The sequence below is a fragment of the Ptiloglossa arizonensis genome, chromosome 13, assembly GCF_051014685.1.
Source record: "Ptiloglossa arizonensis isolate GNS036 chromosome 13, iyPtiAriz1_principal, whole genome shotgun sequence".
In the NCBI taxonomy this organism is placed as follows: domain Eukaryota; kingdom Metazoa; phylum Arthropoda; class Insecta; order Hymenoptera; family Colletidae; genus Ptiloglossa; species Ptiloglossa arizonensis.
Genome location: NC_135060.1, coordinates 3,903,063 through 3,923,113, shown reverse-complemented (window position 1 = coordinate 3,923,113; position 20,051 = coordinate 3,903,063). Strand labels below are relative to the sequence as shown.

Below are 20,051 nucleotides of genomic sequence, written 5' to 3'. Positions count from 1 at the left end.
ATCGAGGCGCGGTACGAACTATGGTTCGTGCGCGCCCCTGCAAAAGCTCCGAGGAGCCGAACAAATAAATGCTGAAAAGAGGAACAAAACCGACATTATGTGGCATTAACATACAAAGTATGTCAGACCCGCGGTCCGGAGGCATAACATAGTATCGCGGCGTTCGCATACCCCGCCCGCTTCGCAGTGACCAGAAGGAGGAACGGGAAAGCATTGAAAAGAGACTGATCCCAAAAGCGGTGAACAGAGAGGGAGTATCGGCCGGTTAGAGAAGCGGAGAGGGACAAAAGGAGAAAGAGGGAAGGAGCGGCCGTCGAATGTGTTCAAGTAGAACGGCGGACCGTGAGCCGAAGAGAGAGAGGGTGGAATGATGAACGCAGAAGGTGTGCGTGCTGCGGGAAAGGAGCGAGCGAGAGAACGACGGAGACGGATGGAAGAGCGAAGGGAGCGCGAGAAAGAGAGTACGGGTTAGAGAAAGAGAAAGAGAGAGAGAGAGAGAGCGATTCGCAGATAGCGAACCAAGGGAGCGGAGAAGAGCGTTTACGCTATCCGCAGTCCCCCGAAGTCCCGTCCCATCGTTTCGTTGTCCCCGTGTGTGCCACGCGGTGCGGCTTAACGCAAAAGGGCCCCGGAGCGGGAGCGGAGTAACAGAACGCGCAGGAAAGGGAAAGATCCGAAGGCAGCCGGTGGCAAAACGAAAAATCGGCCCGCATATATCGAGCCGGCCTGCGACGACGACGACGACGACGACGACGACGACCGCGACCGCGACCGGCGGTAGTTGCGACGACGACGACGACGACCGACGACGACGATGGGACACACACGCACACATAAAACGAAGGATTCCTTGTGTCCCCGCTGCCTAGCGGACTCCCGATCGGCTACCGCTAGCGATGGCTGTGAACTCTGCCCGACGCGAGATTTTTGATCAATCGGCGATGACATCTACTTTACTTAAATACTCTCGGTTTTATCCGAGAGTAAAAATTCTTGAAGATGAATTTTTTAATTCAATTCTACCGGTGATTATGGAAACGATCCAAGTCGATATTCTTGATCATTTTTCTCATCCGTGTTATCGAAGCATAGACGCATCGACGCGTCGTTAACGATAAATTCCATTTTTTTTTCTTACCAATTTTTCACTCAAACAATTTTCATAATACTGGCTTCATTGTTTTTCTTTTTACAAATAATTGATCAACGTTTCGATCGATTTATTTTACATCAGTTTGAAATATTTCGAATAGTAATTCTCGTTCAAATAAATTTCGTACGGATGTTATTTTTGAAATTGATTCAATTACTTACGGGCGAAAAGATATTAAGAATCGTGCTACGGTTGTTTCTTGATTTCTGGAATAGTTGCGCTCTTGAGCGTTCAGAGAAATTTGAATAATAAAAAAAACTATTGAAATTATTCCGTATTCAAATTATGTAATGACTTTTATGCCTTTTTGTAAAATAAATATTTTACTTTGTAAATATTTCTGTTACATTCTTCGTGCTTTCAAAATTTTAAAAAAAGTTTGAAACTTCGTGTATTGATTTATACCGATATGAAAAAAATATAATATAATGAATTAAGGTAAACATTTTTTGTAAAGAAAGAGTAACTATCGACCAGTATATTTGCACTATACTGCTTCAAAGATTCGTGAGTTGTACATGCCCAACGCTATTCAGTCTTCGCGCCGCTTTTGCAGCTTTACGTGTATTTTTGCGCTCACTAGTCATTGGCAAAACGTATACATATATCCAAGATTTCACATATTCCGATACGTTTGTAAACTGTATTATTTTACGCTGTCAAGAAGATAATTCTTCGTTATCAACTTATACTTAAGGGAAATAACCAGGAAAAATGGTGCAACAGAATTAGAGTATTGTGTAATAATAACATTGCTACAATCGTATGAATTAAACGTTTACTTACACAAATGTGCATATAAAATCAATTTTATACATACAAAATGGACATTAACTATTGCAACAGTTTGTTAATCACATTAATAATCTTACATCATTTTATAAATGTAACAAACATTTAATAATTAATTGTACGTGTATTATATACTAATACTTGCAATATTTCATAATTCTAAATATTAACATAATGTATGTTATAAAAATTATAATAATACTATTATTAAAAATAATATTACGCTGCTACTTTCTTCATGTATACCAAGTAACCCTTTGAAGACAAAATACCGCGACACTTCAGATAGACTTGATATCTTGTGACCCAATATAAACTAACATTAGCATCGTCAAGTATTTCGTTTAACTCTTCTTCTGGAAGAATCTCTGAAAATGAAAAACAATAATAAATGAAAATCATATTTACTTTTCTTGTATACAACGTCAAATCTTATATATTACTTACCGCCAGGATCACTGTGGGTTAATAACTGCACATCGTTTTCTTTAGTGAATTCCTGTAAAGCTGCTGGTACAACGCAACACGTAGCTAAGACAATTTGTATAATATTAGGCTTTATCTGTATAAACAGAGAATATGAAATAAATGTAACGTGTAAAAATATAGTCATGGATAAATATTGTAACAATCTTACATTTGCCCAGTGAAACAAATCGATAAATTCATTTGTACTGACATCGCTTAAACCAACGCTCGATAATTTACCAATTTTAACGTACTCTTCTACTTTGGTCCATAATTGTTTTAAAGATGTTAGTAATTCTTCCGAATTTTCTCTGCCTTTATACGCGATAACCAAAGATTCGATAGCATTTGTGTTCAAGGAATTGCAGACTAAAAACATAATATAATATAAAATTAATAATACGTGTACAATTCTGTGTAAAGAATGGAATGTGAAAGTAACAGTGTATTTAATAAAATATGATTTTGGTACCTTGGTCTATAGCCTCTTTCAATAAATTTACATCGGGTGAATACATAAATACCTTCACGGTTATCTTGACATCCTCTCTGTTGATGTCTTGCAAAACATTATCCTCTTTTCCCTTAATCTAAACATAAATAAATTTTCAGAAACTCAATGTTTATGTTATTTAAAAGTTTCAAAAAACAAACAAAAACTGATCTACGTACAACTAATGGATTCTCACCACTGCTTTCATTGTCTCGAAGCACAATCTTCAGTGTTTCGATTAGCTGCAAAGAGATTTCAAATATATAATAGTACAAATATTTTTCAATACTGAAAACTTCATAACCTCGATGTAGCTATACGAAGAATTATGATTGTATCTATGGAATATCACAAATTTTATTTATTTTATATTTAAAATTCATTTATAAACTGACCTCATCCGTAGGATTTTGACTTGTTTTTGTTTTTGGCTCGTTCAAGGAAAGTATGTTTCCAGTTCGTATTAATATATTTTGCGACAACATAGTAGAGAACTAAATTCTTAAATACTAGCGAACGGGTATGGGATGACTAACCAACGTCTTGCAAAAACTGATACCACGTATCGAAGATATACGAGTAATTGCTCGTGATGAATTTAATCAGAGATGACGTGACTGACAAGGCAATTTTTCAGCCACAGACAATGTGGCGTAAACCATAACATCTAAAGATCTATGCAATGTATCCATACACTCGTATACCTTCCTAAATTATACACTACTTCTGTCAAATTACTTGATTTATACTCATGTCCGATAAGTACAAAATATATACATACATACTTGTAGACCGCTTACGTAGTTAAGCGAGTCATTAGTTTTCTTAAATCATATATTATATAATTATAAATTACTGATTTAAATTTATAACTTTTTCTGACGTTGAATTAAAGTTACATTAAATTTAATTTTATAGTATAAATATATTGTTGTTCGCATATACAAAATTACTACAATTTTTTATATTTACATAATATTAATTTTTTAAATCATGGTTACATTATTGCTTAGGAATGATACAATTTTAATACATTGGAGCATCGATCTTTACATAATTTATAATATTTTTCATATTTATAAAAGACTGGAGTATATACGTTATATCACGCAATTTCTTTCATTTACACACTTAATAATAAATTTAGTCTGCATATTCGATAGAATTTAAGGCATTTTTTTATATGTACTGTATATAACATTTACATGTAATAAAAATATTATCACATTATTAAAATAAATTTTAAGTTTTAAATTTCGCTCATAGTATTGTAGTTACAAAGCGATTGGTCAAATTTGATTCAAAATAGGCACGTGTTAAATTCATGAAGCAATGAGAGCAACGCGAAAGTAGCTATTTCATTGGTGTATCACAATCTTATACTGGAAGCACGAGTCTTGCAAGAGATTGCGCAATAATTGCAATAACGTAAGACTTAAAAAACCTCTCTATGAAGTGGACACACCACGACGACAACTGTGATATGCAAAAAAATAAATACATTCTGTTTATCATTCGCAGTTCGGTAGTGTAGGTGTTAACAGTTTTTGCAGAAAAATAACGAAGCTATAATCATATAATATAAAATGCCTATCGATTTGATTGCGTATACGTACGCTGCCACAATAGCGGCCGGCGGCATATTCGGTTATGTAAAGTCAAGTAGGTTACAATTTTTTTAATGATAATTTTTTTTCTTTCGTAAATGATAAAATGAACGTCACTTGTATTAATTGAACTTTTATAGCATCTAAATAACTGTTTTTACCATCTACTTTCTTATTCGTGACTTCCTTAGCTTTTAAAAGTATCACTTAGTAAACACATTTGTGATAAGATATAAAATCAATCATTGTTTTTAAGATTCGATTCCTTCTTTGGCTGCTGGACTTCTTTATGGAACAATTTTGGGTTATGGAGCTTATCAGACTTCAGTAGATCCAAACAATGTTGCTGTCTTTTTAGGAGCAAGTACAACCCTCAGTGGAATGATGGGTTATCGCTTTTATAAGACTGGTAAAGTAATGCCAGCCTTAATCACATTGCTCAGGTAATACTTTACATAATTTAATCATGTGTTAATATTGAACATTACTAACTGTTCTTTCAGTGCTGCAATGTGTGTCAGAACTGTGGCCAGATATTTTAGTCCATCAACTACTCATACTGTGAAGGCACAGTAAATAAGAATTCTTATTCATTTGGATTTAATGAGTGTAATAATCGTAATCTTTTAATTGGATGTAATAGATAAGATCTAAGATGTATGATGAATAGTATAATTTAAATTTGTTATACAAATAAATGCAGCATATATCTATGCAGTATATCCTGCTGGTAAAAGGGACTATGTGTTGGAAATTTAAATATTACTTTGTAATAATAACTTAAAGTAATGTAATTATCATTTTTATACTCTTATGCAAGAAAGTGTTACAAAAATTCATACTTCTTATATGTACATCATGTAATGAAAAATGAATTACAAAAGGTTTTTTAGCTACGCTATGTTTGTCTATATTATTTACCATTAGACAATGCTATGGATTGACATCGTCGAGGTAATAATTCTATATTAGATCCATGTATTTATACTGAGACATATGGGTGTTATTTAAACAGCTAATAAAATATGCAATACATTTGTATCAACATAGCATTTATCATAGAATAAATATTACACGTCATTATATTGTAACACGTTAACTTTTATCAATTGCCATATGAACTGAATCAATACAGTCATTTACCTATCAAAACTATGTTTCCTATTGTTAATCATTTTTTACATTATACTTATATGCTGAAAATTCAAGTGCTGTGGATTTGACTAACATTCGATTAATTTATTTTATATTTCATGTATTTATGTTTTTCCTATATAATTTTATCTTTTACATTATTTAACATTTTACAACCCGATAAATCTTAAAGATGTACAAATATGATTTTCAAATAAATAATTTTATGATACATTAAGTATAATGACAAATAAGTACATTGTATACATTGTAATAGTACATTATATGTTTTTTTTTATAAAAAATTATTTTCTACATACTTTTATTTTATATATTATTAAATATTGTTAAATGAAGAAAAAATAAAATAATCTTGTAAGAACTGTTCAGCTAAATAACTTATCTCATTTCTGTGATTATAAAAAAAGGTTATAAAATGTTTGTAAGTACCATTAAAAGAATTCATCGATATACTAAGCGCCTAATTGAAATTTATATTTTTATATTGAGAGGTTATGTAATGTTCGTACTCGGTAAACTCTTTTAATTTGTAATCGTTTTGGTTCTTTTGTGTCATACAAATCAGAAAGAAATGTGTAATGTGTTTCGTAATACAGAAATTACTTCAATATGGATCAATTTGTCACTCATGAGTCATGACAAACGACCAAAAATCTTATCAAACCTATCAGAATTTTTACGTTTCAATAAAAATACAAGTTTTAATAAAAATACAACATTTTCTGACATAGACTAAGTATATGTATACACAGTATACACATATATGTGTGTATGTATGTATTTGACATTCTTCCATTTATTCTTTTAGAATAGCTTCGTAGAACTACAATTAAAAATATCCTGAAAATAGCAATGATTCAAAATACTTTCGTGCATGTCACGAAGTGAAAATATCACGATGTAGACCAGTGAATTAACCAAGTGTTATATTGAAATTTTCGAATATCGATATAACGTTGTAAGATTATTCACATAATTCTATTTTTATTAAGGTTACTAAGAAACGACCGAAAAGTATCGGTATAAAAACAGTATCCCGCGTTTCGACGTGATTTTAGCACAAGTTTTTGATTTAAATTCGAGAAATCGATTACACACGATTATCGAAGTTAAAAGCTCGAGGTTCGAGTTACAAAATCGAACGCATTTCATTCTGGATGCTTTTAAGAACCTTTCCGAGAGCTCTTGCTCGGTGGTGTGTCCGTGGGAGGAGGTTTTACGGGTTTCACCAGGTCTTACGAATTTTCACGAAATAAATTACGATTATCGAGTTATTCGATCGGTGCGTAAAAATTCACTCGTAACTGTTAAGCGGTTACGAACGAGCAAACGAATGTTTTTTCTCGAAACGTTTAACGAAGAATTGGTTGCGAGAGACTTCGACAAGCATTACTCTCCATACGAACGAAGCTTCAACCTTCATCAAGCGATTTGACTGATTTTTGAGATCCAGTCCCCGAAAACTTCCATCATTCCGTCAATAACCGAGTGCCGACCCGCAGGGTGGCGATCATCTGATAAGGTACGTGTCCACATAAATGCATATTCGACATCATCCCTTTAAGCATACGGTGTAGTCATGTCAGCAGGGTATGTCTGTCACGTGAAAATTTTCGCTATCACTTACTTAACAAGTCCGTACTATTAATGAGCTTTTTGAGGAAAATTGATCTATACCGAAACGATAAATTTCTCTGGACTGATAAATCATGATTTTTACCATTCTTTTGCACAACGTTTCCTTAGCGTACGCAATTGCTACATCAATCTCATTTCGTGATCTCTGCATTATCCGGTGCGTTCTTCGATTTCGTTAATATTTCTTATGTGTCATATTCAACGTTCATCGATTCGAGTTCAAAATATACATTTAGCACAATACATGTTACCATAATAGTACAGCTTACTTGCAAACATTGTACCATCTCAGCAACATTATGTTTGCGGTGCAGTTTGTATTTCAATACTGTGTTATCTTGAAGTTGCTAGTACCTAACTCGGTCTGATATTTCCTGTGTAAACCAGTAAAATCGCAATGAATCATGAGGGTTTTATTCAAATTTTAACGTGCAAGCGTTAGATTTGTTCCCCAAGCATTGATAGTATGTGTCAGTATGTTAGTCATGTTCTTACTGATTTTTTATATTTTTACTATTAATAACAAATAATAATATACATTTAATATTACGCTGATAACCTATTAAATATTCACATATGTTTAATATTGTATTAATAATTATGAAGATTAAAAATCAATTCAATACATATTACATGTACTTATGTATGTCCTGCCTTTAATAAATACGTATTTTTAATTGTAAATGCATTTTTTGAAAAAAATTAATTATAAGTTATATCAACCTATTTGTTTTTTTAAATTTTAATTTTTAAAAGAATATATTTTTTCCTCGAATGATTAAATTATATTAGTAGCGGTGGACAAAAATTTAATAATAGTACATATATTAAACATAACATTACAATCAATTATTTTTATGGTTGGTCTATCGTACCATATACTTTATGATATGTGAAATACATTTATAAAAATGGAATATATTTTATTATAAAACATTATTCCTTTAAATTTTCTAATTTTGTATATGGATTTATAATACTTTCTCCTGAAGCACTGTGATCAATGAGTGATGTATGTAGAAATTATGTATGTAATGTTATAATGCACACCTGTATTTTAACTGTGAATATGTTACACAGATGTTATCAGATGTCAGCCAAATGATTTTGACGAATGATCGTAATCAGCAATTTTCAACAGCGTAGTATAGATTAAATATGGTATTTCCATGCCCCCAATGAAGACTTGATCTCTGAGTGGCGTGTGCATTACCCCTCCATATCCAATTGGTTCTCTGTGAACCATGTATTTCTTGGCCGTCAGATAAGCTTTGTTCCATGAAGTAGACTTGGTACCACGCAAAGGCTGCCTGATAGTACTTATCTTTCTCGTATAAATAGTGGCCCAAATAGTTACTTCAGGTTCAGTATTGTTCTGTGTTCTTGGTGGTACACAACTCTTCTTCATCGAACAACATTTTGCCACTATAAAGCAGTGTAATATCTTAGTAATTTGTTCTTGTTTTTACTGTGTTATTGTTCCTTTTAAATTATTACGAAGATAGTTGTTTTACGAAGACTTAAACATACCTAAACTTATAACACAATTGTTTTATTGGTATATACGTGTTATAAAAGCTACAAGAATTACTTTTAAAAATCAGGTGAGTTTTGAAAATCTTTTCTAAGAAAAGAAATAAGCATTGTACCTAGTTTTACATTAATTTATAACTTGTTTTACAATTATTTTATAATGATCTTATCAAGGCAAAGTTATCTATATTCATAAGTAATGATGAAAATTTTAATAAAAACTCATATAGAATTTATGTTAACATCTTTTTTGCAAAAGCTTTAAACTGGTATCTCCTTAAGTCTGCCAAGAAATACATATAATTAGTACTGATAAAATATGATAAGATAAATTAAATTTGGGAATATAGCAAAATCCTTGACCATATGCCACTGAATATATTGATATATAGAAAATGAATTATACTTGCTTCAATTATATTTTATTATGTAAATCAAATGTCAACTGAAATTTTCTAATATACATAGTATAATATATTCTAACATTAATTTTATTTAAAATTAAGACATATGTTGTATAAAAAAGTATTATTTCATGTAAATAACTTTAAAACAATTTCTCCTGTCAATGTTGTATCTTTTTATTTAGTAATATTGTAGATGAACAATGTAATTAATATTTGCATAATTTTTATTTGTATAGAGCAAGAATTTATTCAATTTCTTTTATATCGTAATAAAAGATTGACCAAATTTTAGTATTTTTTTGTTCTATACAATCAATAAATACACAAGTATTGTACAACATTATCCTATAAATTTACAAGTGCGAAGAAGGAAAAATAACTTTTCATATTTGACAAGTAATAATTTATCCATTGGATAAATTTCTTTGAAATAAAGTATGAATTCACAACTTCTGACAAGTATTATATTTCCATGGTACTATATTATTAGGGGATTTTTGTATCACATTTTGAGTATCATAATAACTTGAATTCTAATAAATGCAATTGAAATGTGCTAAAATAAAAATTTCATTGAATAGTTATTACATTATACTAATGTATGCAATATTGACATACAACTTTATGTAAGTTTCATGTTAATAAACTGTTTTGTGAAAACAAATATGGTAGTACAGGATATTAAAAATTTAGAAAGTAGTAATACATTACTTATTCATTATTCACAATTAATTAATTTTACTTGAAAACTATTTAATAATAGTGCTATGACACTAAAAACAAAGTTCTTTCATTGCAGGGTTCTATCTGCGATAGGCTGGTAGGCCAGTCTATTGGTGGGTGTGTGAATAACTGCGGCAACTGGAAGTTAGCCCTGAACGCAGAGCCCCCGTGGCTTTGCTAGCACCCCCATAGTGATCTTGTCTTAACCCGCCTCTTCACGACACACATAATTCTTATTGACAGCTGCCTCGTATGTAGTTATGTTTGACAAACTATGGAATCAACTTGATAGAGTATTTTTCAATATTATATAACTTAATAATGTTTACATTATAGTTTGCTGCCTAGTGCCTACAGAGTACCCGTTAGAAACTCAAAATAATCAACATGAAGGTCACAAATCTGGACGAACGTATTCATGTCTTGGACAGTGCGTCAAATGTTATGAGTGTCATTAAAGATATTGCACTAAGTGGATTGCAAGAAGAACCTTTTTATGTACTTGATATTGGTGACATTGTCCGAAAACATCAAATTTGGAAGGAAAAAATGCCACGTGTAAACCCATATTATGGTAAGATAATTAAAAACTATTATTTGTTGCATTCTATTGTGAATTAAATATTAATGAATTCCTTTTTTAAACTTCAGCTGTAAAGTGTAACGACAACTTAACTGTAATTAAGGTATTAGCTGCTCTTGGTATTGGTTTCGATTGTGCATCAAAAGTAAGTGTAATTTGATAGTATGTTACCGATACTAGGTAATAGATAGCTGAGATAGACAATCCAACTGAAACTCGTTCTTACTGTCATTTATAGACGGAGATTAATAAAGTATTAAATGTTGGAGTAGACTCATCTAGAATCATCTTTGCAAATCCAACTAAACCAGCATCCCATATTCGTCATGCTGCTGCTGTTGGGGTAGATGTAATGACAGTGGACAATGAATGCGAGTTACATAAAATTAAGAAGCTGCATCCAGATGCAAAAGTAATAAGAAACATTTCTGCCTTAATTATGAATTTCAAAAGTAACTTTATGCATGTCAACGTCTGTACCTCGAACTTGTCCAATTCATAATTTGTTAATTTCAGATTGTTATTAGAATACGTTGCGATGCAGAAGTAGCTCAATGTCAATTGGGCATGAAATTTGGTAGTGAGCCTGTATACGAAGCCCCCAACCTTTTACGCCTTTCACGTCTGTTAAGACTTAATGTTGTTGGCATCAGTTTTCACGTTGGATCCGGCTGTCAGGATCCACCAGTGTATTATCAAGCTATAGGTCTTGCTAAAACATTATTTGATTTAGCAATAGATCTTGGTTATAAACCATATCTATTGGATATCGGCGGTGGCTATCCTGGAAATAAAGGCACAAGCATTGACAAAATTGCCGATGTTGTTAATAAAGCACTTGACAAGTATTTCAACAGTAAGTAATTATTATAATCATTTACGGTAAGTTTTTCAATTTTCGTTTTCGTTCATTTACGATGATAATTTTCAGCTGATGATGTTCACGTAATTGCTGAACCTGGTCGTTTTTATGTTGCATCTGCATTTACACTTGCAACCAGCATTCACAGCAAACGTTCAGTACGTGGCAATGAAAATTTACCATATACAATTACGCACAATATGTATTACATTAATGATGGCGTTTATGGCTCGTTTAACTGTTTACTTTATGATCATCAGCATGTTACTCCTATACCCTTAAAGGTAAGCAATTTGATGTGCTTACAATTGCAATATTTAAATATGTTATTAAAAGACGAGAAACAATTTGATACTTAAGAATCTTTAAAGTATTAAATTTTTCTTTGTCTTTTATAGTAAACATTTTAACGTTAACAACAAAATTATGGAACGATGATTCGTTTTTTAATAATAAACACTTTGACATTAACAGAAAGGTTATGGAAAAATGATTCTCTCAAGTATTTGGGGGCCAACTTGTGATGGTTTGGATCAAGTCGTGGAAAATGTTTTATTACATGAAATGGATATTGGTGATTGGATAATTTTTGAAAACATGGGAGCATATACATTACCAGTTGCTTCTCCATTTAACGGATTCCCTGTACCAAAGGTTCACATTGTTGCTGATAAAAACGTTTGGTAGGCTAACACACAATATTTTTATACATTATTGTATCGTATATAACAGTTATTTAATGTATTTTGATTGCAGTATTTACTTTATCAAAATAACGCAAAACATATTTCATTCCTATGTATTTTACAGGCTTCTTTTAAAAGGTGCTTTGCCCTTGACTGAAGACCATTTTGTTATTGGTAATACACAAGCTAATTTACGACTTGGTTTGAATATTGGGGGAACTGATATTAATGCATGGCGTAATCCAAACGTTGAATTGACGTCGACTGAAATCTTGGCTGATACTACTAATACACCATCATCATTCATCTGCGATTACGTTGAAGTTGATCCTCTGAATTAACTGAAACACGTCACGAATACGGCAAACATACTAAAAAAAATCTTTAGCATTTCCGCGAAAGATCATATCTTTATTTTAAACACACGATCATGACGAAACTTTAAATTAGATATTTTTTTGAGGTTGATAATTTTGTGATTATATATTTTTTAATATTTATCCTTGTTAGTTTAAAAGTGATAAACATACTATTGTGTGTATTTTTTGATCTTTCGCTTTTATTTCAAGCTTTGATGAACACGAAGCATTACTAACATTTGGTGTCATTGTTAAGAAAATGAATACGACTAAACAGGTAAATGCTTATATATTTCGCTTAAATTAAAAATTAACAACGTGCAAATTATTTCTATTTCGAAACGATATAGGTTTGTGTTGCTTCTAAATAATCGAGAGATAATACGTATAAATTATAATAATGGACAAGTAAATCATGTTTTCAGATAGCTGTTGGAAAATAATCGTAAAAATATTGTAGATGTTATTTTGCTGCATGATTCGTTGAGATATTTGTATAGGAATATTCAGTATATCTCCCTAGATTACAGAGATGGGCACTTTCTAATGATTTTGTAATTAAAAGAAATCTAAAATACTGAATATATGTATTCAGTTTTTAAAACAAATGACGAATAACCTGAAGTATTATATTTTGTGTTGATCAAATATGATCATTGATTTACATTTTATATTTGTTTTTGTTGTTGAATACTAAATATTCTTCCAAGTTGTATTCATTGCATTATCAAATACTGAATACATTATTTTGTATTAGTAAAGAGTACTTATGTTTAGTTTCACTGATGAATAAAAGGTTCACAATTGTTTTAGGTTGTGTGCATATAGTATCAGTGTGATGTTTGCTTTTCAAATTGTTTATAAATAATTATATAGATGTAAAATAATGTACATTCTTTGCACATTTTTTAGAAACTTAGATACTTTAAAAATGGTTTAGAAGCTTTCAAAAAATTTACAAATTGAATTATTAATAAACAGATTATAAAGTTACGAATATATACAATTTCCAGAGAATTACCAATTTAATAATTCATTTATTTATAAATGATTCGTAGATGTATGAATTTTTGATAAGTAAATGAGCAGTTATATCGATGTTCTTATAGAAACTGCATACAAAATGGGTAGAAAATTGATAAACTTATGATCTGTTTATAAATAATGAATTTTAATAAACAATGAAATCGATGTTTTATAAGTGTACACGAAATGGATATAGAATTTATAAATTGATGAATTATTTATGAGTTAATAAATAAATAATTATAATAATAAATTTATAGAAACTTCATACAACATTTGTAAAAAATTTATAAATCTATAAATTGTTTATGAATAATGAAATCTGTAAATTTATGAAAAATGTATAAAAAAAGTTATAAGAATTTGCAATGTTTAAGAATTTATAAAAAATTTATATTACGATAAAAGTTTATACAAAATTTAAAAAGCAAACTTCACACTCATAACGAATGCACGTAAACGATTATGACGCACATTGAATTGTTCCGATAAAAGTGTATTCATTATTCGTTACTAGATTAAAATGAATCAAAGACTGAAGCCGAATAAAGTATTCTGCATTTATTCAATTATTTGAATTGAAAATACTAATGTATTCGGTATCCGACTGTGAAGCTAAATAAAAGTATTCTGTAATTGCACAGCTATCAAATGCAGCAGGTAAATACTTTTAAGTATTTAATTACGAATAGCATATAAATTAAAGAGGTAAGGTATTCGTCATTCAAATACACTTTGAAATACATTTTTGCCCATCCCTGCTCTAGAAACGTATGTAGTTTCTTACATATTCCATATAAGCCTGCAAATATTTAGAAAAGTGTTTATCTAACTTTTTCGTAAGTATTTACGGGTTGCACGTCTAACATTAACATTAAAGCCATTTTCTTTTTTAAATATAAATCATATAAGTATGAATTAGTGGAAGTGTTAGCTACAAAAATAATTATCGCAATGTTTGTGAGTGGTTTTTCGAAGGATTTGAAGTCCGTGGTTATGGTAACGATTTCATACAGTTTTCTAACAAATTTATAAAACACAAATACTACTTACATGATTTATATGAAACTTAAAAAAAGTAGTAGTTTAAATCTTGAGTCATTTATATATATAAATAACTCAACATTGAAACTACTACTTTTTTTAAGTTATATATATATATATATACATATACATATATGTGTATATATATATACACATGCAGACTATTTAAACGATTATTGTAATTTATCTCGTGGTTAAAAACGAAGGAAAAATGTAAAAAAAAAAAAAAAAAAAAAATTATGGGGAAAAAATGTAATCAATAACAATGAAGGTGACGTACGTGTCCAATTTATGTATAACAACTACAAGCACAAACGTTTCTACTTTCTTGATTTTTTTTTTTTTTCATTTCAATTACCAAAAACACGAACTCTGTAGGATTGCTAGGAACTTTAGGGCATTGAGGCAGCTGTCACAGGAAGGAAAAATAATTAGTTTCTTATTAATTATTACTCATTGTATTATAAGTCAGCTGTTATTATTGTTAATTAATTATTATTAATGAATGAATACATGTAATGAAATATACAAAGTCAGTACACTTATTTCCAACTTTTATTTCCTCATTAATAATCTCTTTGTTTACAAAAGTCTAGATACTACTCGATAATTAAGTTCAACCGATTAGTAATCTTTAGATACTATACAAGATAAGGAAAGTTGCTACAAGTCTACGATAGCGATTTAGATAAACGTGGTGGTTCGTTGATTTAAAGATTTAGTACTAACGTAGAATGTATCGAAAATAGAAGTTTTAAGTACCGTCGTGATATAATACTCCGTAACAAATCTCGCGCAAGATAATTTTGATTAATAATTCCGCAATGAAGAGTCTCGTAAAATAAATACAGAAGTTCGCATATTGTATCTTATTAGAAAATTGACACGTGTGCAATTACATCCGTTTTCGTAATCGAGCCACTTGTGTTACGTGATTATTAACCCTTTTATTTCAAATCGACTCGAACACGATACATTTCTATCGTTTGTCGTATATTGTTTAGACGTCTAACCAATTTAGATCCGTGCTTTGTGAATAGGAACAGTATATCATTTTTACGAAGTTAGAGCGTGACAACAGTTCTCTTAGAGAATTACCATAGTTGTGTCAATAGAAAATCTTTTCTGCAAATAAAGTTCGTTGCAAAAGAATAGACTTCCAAAAATTCAGTTTCGATATTAGAATAGAAATTAAACATTCTTCACTTTTTTTTCCCGATTTGGAGTGTAGCTTAAAGTATACATTTTTCATCAATGATTGTTCAATTGTACACAATACTTTCAGATACAACGGTAATGGTCAATTGGAATTTTAAAATGTACCTATTCGCGAGCTAGGATCGTATTTGAAATAATTTTACCTGTTTCTTTGAATTGTTGGTTTTTGTCTGTTTAACAAATCCGTTAGACCGTTCAATTAATCAGAGCTTGTTTTGATGTTTCGATTGAAAGAGCATTTACCAATTTTACAACAACAACTATCTAAAAACTTTCTTTTAGGGAAGACATTCCGACGTTTCGTTCGCACAACAGCTATTCAATTTCGTAGCTGTCTTCACCCTCACGACGTAGCCAGCTGCAATGTTGGCAAAACGTGGGAATGTTTTACCTAAAATCTTCAGGTAAACGTAAAACTTCTCGAGGAAAAAGATTTCCTCCCCCAGCCCTCTCCCCGAGTAGATATTCGTAGCTACACGAAATTCCAAAGTTTCCAATTAATTTAACGATCTTTGAGCTTAAGTAGACACGTATAACCCGTACATCGATGAAACATTAATTCTAAAACTCGTTACAATACTGATAATAAGCTTCTGAACATGTTCGAGAACGTTCAATAAATGCAATCGCATAGTTGAAAAGATCGATGCTAGTTGGTAATTCCGTGCACAGTTTCATCGATTCGCACAACTCTGGTATTCAGTGTTCGTATCAGGGTTCGTTCTCGTACATTGAAAATTACGATATCGAAGTGTCCATGGTGTGCAGTTCGAAATTTACGATGCAGTATCGATTATCTAAAAAATTCCGTCGTCGTGGATCGATACGCATCGGAATCGAGATAAACATCGCGGTCGAACCACGGATTTTCCTAATACAAATTATCGATAAAGAGTAACGACCGTTCCCGTTCGCGATAAGTATAAAAATTCACCGGATTCTATCGTCCGGTTCGATCTCGGGTGGCCAAGATTCCCACCTAATGCGCGGCTATAAATACATATTCCAGATACGTGCTTTTTCTTTTTATAAATGGTACGCGGGAGGTGAGTAAATCCTGGAATTTACGCCGGATGACTAAAAGATCGATCAAGATAAACGCACTCGTGTAAGATCGTGCTACCGCGCGATACGATTATCGGTGGGTCTACGATTTTAAGTTGAACGGTGTAGGTATCGTAACGTGGACGAATCGATTTTAATTATCACGCGATCGTTTATCGCGCGGTCGTCCGACGAGATGTCTCGATGAAACGCACCGTGGATCGAGATCTCGATTGGCCAAGGTTTTGGACAGTTCTCGCAGTCACGGTTTCCGGTGGTGCATTGTGAAAGGTACACTGCAGCTTTATTAGCGATGCATTGTCTAACCGGATGGTTACACAACATTTACCAATCCTCCCGTAGCTTATATTTATTGTTTCTCTATGGTAAATGTGTACTTTTGCGGGTAGCCGTGGTGTCGTTTACGTTGTGATTTTCCGCGGGGATACACCGATCGAAATAATTGCGATACCCGGTGAAACGATTACATTGTTGATGCTCCGTTGCCGCGACGTTACGGAAACGTTACCAACCGTCACGGATCTATCAGTTTCTCGTAATTACACGACGGATACGTATTCATTTTCACCGTCTCGAGAGCAGCTTTGACGAGTTCTCGATCCGGACGATACTGTACGCGGTTTCCGTGTACGAAACCTCTTCTTAAAAGAGACTCACCGATGTTTCGTTAGCGTTGCGACTATTCAATTCCGTGAGCTAGCGCCACCCTCTCGACGAAACAATATTAACGAAACGTGGCAACGTTTTGGGTAAAATTGTCGAAAATTTCCTCTTCGTAACGCAAAGTATCGAAATTGACGATAAAATTCTTTAGAAGAAAAAAAAAAACAGGAAAAGAAACATCGAAACACAAAATGAACGAGACGTGAATTTTTCTCGGTAAAACGAAGACAAAGTTTGACACTTCACTTTCGAAATTATAAATCGTATCTGTCGTTCGAAAAGCAACACGTTTGTGTAATTTGATGCAACTTCCGTGACGATTGATATTTTTTTATCAATCGTTGACCAAGCATTTGTCGAACAATGGACCGTGTACCAAGAGCTCACCAAGATCGATGGTACCGAGTGTACCAAGATCGATTTCTTAGTATCGCAATGTTCGCTTGGAGAACAGACTATCGCCTGAAAATCAGAGGTAAAGATCCGATTTATTATTCGAAGGAATAATTAACGATTTTGTGTACTTTATCATTAACCAATACCCTGTATTATTAACCCCCCTGTATTGTTAACAACAGGGTAAATATTTACGTTGTCCCGTTCTGACCCAATAATCGAAATATAGATCAACGGACCTGTAGGCGCGGATAGACGCGACGTCCGATGCGTGGAATTCGATACCGTATCGATACAGGATTCGTGGGCCTTGGTACAGAGAACCACGGACCGTGAACCTGATACAAGCATTATCAGACTTCTGGGACTCGGTTCCCGCGATTGTAGACCCGTCGAACCGGATACCGGCGACCCTGGACTCGCGGGATCTATTACAGACGATACCGGCCTCTTCGGACCCGGTGAGACCTCGGAGTACTCCGAGTTTTCGAGGGATACGAGGTTCGCGAGATACCAGAACTTCTCGGAGGTACCGAAGTACCTGGACATCGAGTATCTCGGACAGTTTCCAAGATCCGAATCTACACGAAACTAACAAAGGGTCTCGGAGCGTTCGGTGCGGTGCTAAACCGTCTTGGAGATCTCTGGAACGCATCTCTAACGATATACCCAAAGTTCCCGACGATACGAGGGATGCAATGGCTCCAATGATCCTGGTGACACCGAAGGACTCGAGACGGTTTCCAAAAGTTCAAGAAACCGAACCGTTAGGATCCACGAGAGCCTCGAGAGTCCAAGAAAATCGACGAGACTCTCGATACCATCGGGATACCTTCGAAACCTCGAATACATTATTCCTTCGTGGGCTTGGAACCTGTCTTTTCCCCCGTCCCTGATAATAAAATGAGAAATATTGGGAATTTCGGGTTCTCGAGGAAACTCGAACGCTCCGGAGCAGTCTCTATCTGCTTCCTGGGATTTATTGTTATCTTCAACAGGCTTATCGGGTTTGAACTCGTATTCGTCCAGTGTCACGACCACACTGTTCGTATCGAGTCTCCGGAGTTCAACATCCATCGTGTCGAGTTCTACGAATCTAAGTTTGTATCTGATTCCGTGAATTTGGGGACCATTGTACTCCCAAAGTTGACTTTAGCCGCTTCCACGAGTCCACGGTCCGTTATTTCAACATCCACGAACCTAGAATAGATTCTATTCATTCTACGAATCCAAGATTCGTTATTTAGAGATCCACGAGTCCAAGGTAGACCGTAACGATCTTACGAGTCCAGGATCCGTTGTTCCGAGATCCACGAATCCAAGGTGGACTGTATCGATTTCACGGGTCCAGTCTATTGTTTCGAGTATCGTGTCGAAAGTCCAAGATCGACTGTATTCGGATTCTCGAATCTAGCGTCGTTCTTTGGTAACTTTGGCTGTCGAGAAAGGTCCAAAATGTTGTACATCAGGCTAGACGAACTCTAGATCGCCTGTATCGCGTCAGGCAAGTCGTTTGGTATCGATTCCCACGACACTCGAATCGTTTGTACGGTACTCTATCTGTTTTGCATTGTATGTTCCAGATTTCCCGGGTTCGTGATGTCTATCAATTGTAAGATCGGCTTTAGGCACTAGGTCTCGTAATTACGTCGTAGGTGCGCTCAAAGTTACGACGGATAAGAGTATTTGCATACGACTGCCTATCTACTTAGAATTAGTCCAGCTTCGGTATATCGCGCGAACTATTGTCGGGAGATCGAGAGATCTGTCCCGAGGGATACCAAGGACCTTGCAGGATCTGTGTGTCCTCGTTCTGGTTCATTGGTTGTACATTGGGATAGACGGTACCGTTTCACGGATCTTTCTCAATCGTGTGATCGATAGAACCGGAATTCCCTTCAGGATAGAACCGTTGAGCTCCCGAGAATAAAAACTTAGCGAAAATGTTAGTTTCTAAATGTATCGTGTGAATTAGACGCGCAATGAAACATACGATTACGCTACTATTGGTACGTTTAACTCTGGATGGATCATGTTCTGTACTCGATAAGAAGTATGTTGATCGAATGAAAATACGATGTAATCCAAACGAAATTAGAGAGAAGAGGGGATTTAAATTATTTTCATGTAACGTCGTATATACTTAAATACACCATGTTTCTTTCGTTCTAGTCCAGGAA

The 20,051-nt window shown here is 33.4% G+C and overlaps 3 protein-coding genes across 8 annotated transcripts; 2 read left to right on the top strand and 1 right to left on the bottom strand.

Annotated features, from left to right (window-relative positions):
* Window positions 1–1,914: 1,914 nt before the first annotated feature.
* Window positions 1,915–3,649, bottom strand: Gclm (Glutamate-cysteine ligase modifier subunit). Of its 2 annotated transcripts, none has more exons than XM_076325312.1 (6): window positions 3,302–3,649; window positions 3,103–3,148; window positions 2,886–3,003; window positions 2,583–2,782; window positions 2,393–2,507; window positions 1,915–2,313 (listed from the first exon to the last, which is right to left on the bottom strand). In XM_076325312.1, the coding sequence occupies exons 2-6, from the start codon at window positions 3,112–3,114 to the stop codon at window positions 2,165–2,167; spliced, it is 594 nt and encodes a 197-aa protein (XP_076181427.1). In that variant the 5' UTR covers window positions 3,115–3,148; window positions 3,302–3,649; the 3' UTR covers window positions 1,915–2,164. The 2 variants fall into 2 exon arrangements, with proteins under 2 accessions (XP_076181427.1, XP_076181425.1); XM_076325310.1 differs by having other exon boundaries at window positions 3,086–3,148; window positions 3,302–3,642.
* A 684-nt stretch (window positions 3,650–4,333) lies between these two features.
* On the top strand, window positions 4,334–5,414 carry LOC143153814 (transmembrane protein 14C). Its single transcript, XM_076325391.1, has 3 exons — window positions 4,334–4,568; window positions 4,770–4,956; window positions 5,017–5,414. The coding sequence occupies exons 1-3, from the start codon at window positions 4,493–4,495 to the stop codon at window positions 5,087–5,089; spliced, it is 336 nt and encodes a 111-aa protein (XP_076181506.1). The 5' UTR covers window positions 4,334–4,492; the 3' UTR covers window positions 5,090–5,414.
* A 1,348-nt stretch (window positions 5,415–6,762) lies between these two features.
* LOC143153690 (ornithine decarboxylase) lies at window positions 6,763–20,051 on the top strand. Of its 5 annotated transcripts, XM_076325142.1 has the most exons (11): window positions 6,763–7,190; window positions 10,046–10,219; window positions 10,306–10,543; window positions 10,621–10,697; window positions 10,791–10,964; window positions 11,069–11,408; window positions 11,484–11,698; window positions 11,889–12,097; window positions 12,225–12,274; window positions 16,030–16,151; window positions 19,455–20,051. In XM_076325142.1, the coding sequence occupies exons 3-10, from the start codon at window positions 10,357–10,359 to the stop codon at window positions 16,140–16,142; spliced, it is 1,365 nt and encodes a 454-aa protein (XP_076181257.1). In that variant the 5' UTR covers window positions 6,763–7,190; window positions 10,046–10,219; window positions 10,306–10,356; the 3' UTR covers window positions 16,143–16,151; window positions 19,455–20,051. The 5 variants fall into 5 exon arrangements, with proteins under 5 accessions (XP_076181257.1, XP_076181258.1, XP_076181255.1 ...); XM_076325143.1 differs by lacking the exon at window positions 16,030–16,151 and having other exon boundaries at window positions 6,770–7,190; XM_076325140.1 differs by lacking the exons at window positions 16,030–16,151; window positions 19,455–20,051 and having other exon boundaries at window positions 6,772–7,190; window positions 12,225–15,074.

Bases quoted from the DNA above. Each gene is read 5' to 3' on its own strand.
- Gclm (XM_076325310.1), bottom strand. From the start codon at position 3,391: ATGTTGTCGCAAAATATATTAATACGAACTGGAAACATACTTTCCTTG. The intron at 3,004-3,085 runs GTACGTAGATCA...ATTTATGTTTAG, and splicing joins GTGGTGAGAATCCATTAGTT to ATTAAGGGAAAAGAGGATAA. The intron at 2,783-2,885 runs GTACCAAAATCA...TTATGTTTTTAG, and splicing joins GAAAGAGGCTATAGACCAAG to TCTGCAATTCCTTGAACACA.
- LOC143153814 (XM_076325391.1), top strand. From the start codon at position 4,493: ATGCCTATCGATTTGATTGCGTATACGTACGCTGCCACAATAGCGGCC. The intron at 4,569-4,769 runs GTAGGTTACAAT...ATTGTTTTTAAG, and splicing joins ATTCGGTTATGTAAAGTCAA to ATTCGATTCCTTCTTTGGCT. The intron at 4,957-5,016 runs GTAATACTTTAC...CTGTTCTTTCAG, and splicing joins GCCTTAATCACATTGCTCAG to TGCTGCAATGTGTGTCAGAA.
- LOC143153690 (XM_076325140.1), top strand. From the start codon at position 10,357: ATGAAGGTCACAAATCTGGACGAACGTATTCATGTCTTGGACAGTGCG. The intron at 10,698-10,790 runs GTAAGTGTAATT...TGTCATTTATAG, and splicing joins GTTTCGATTGTGCATCAAAA to ACGGAGATTAATAAAGTATT. The intron at 11,409-11,483 runs GTAAGTAATTAT...GATAATTTTCAG, and splicing joins ACTTGACAAGTATTTCAACA to CTGATGATGTTCACGTAATT.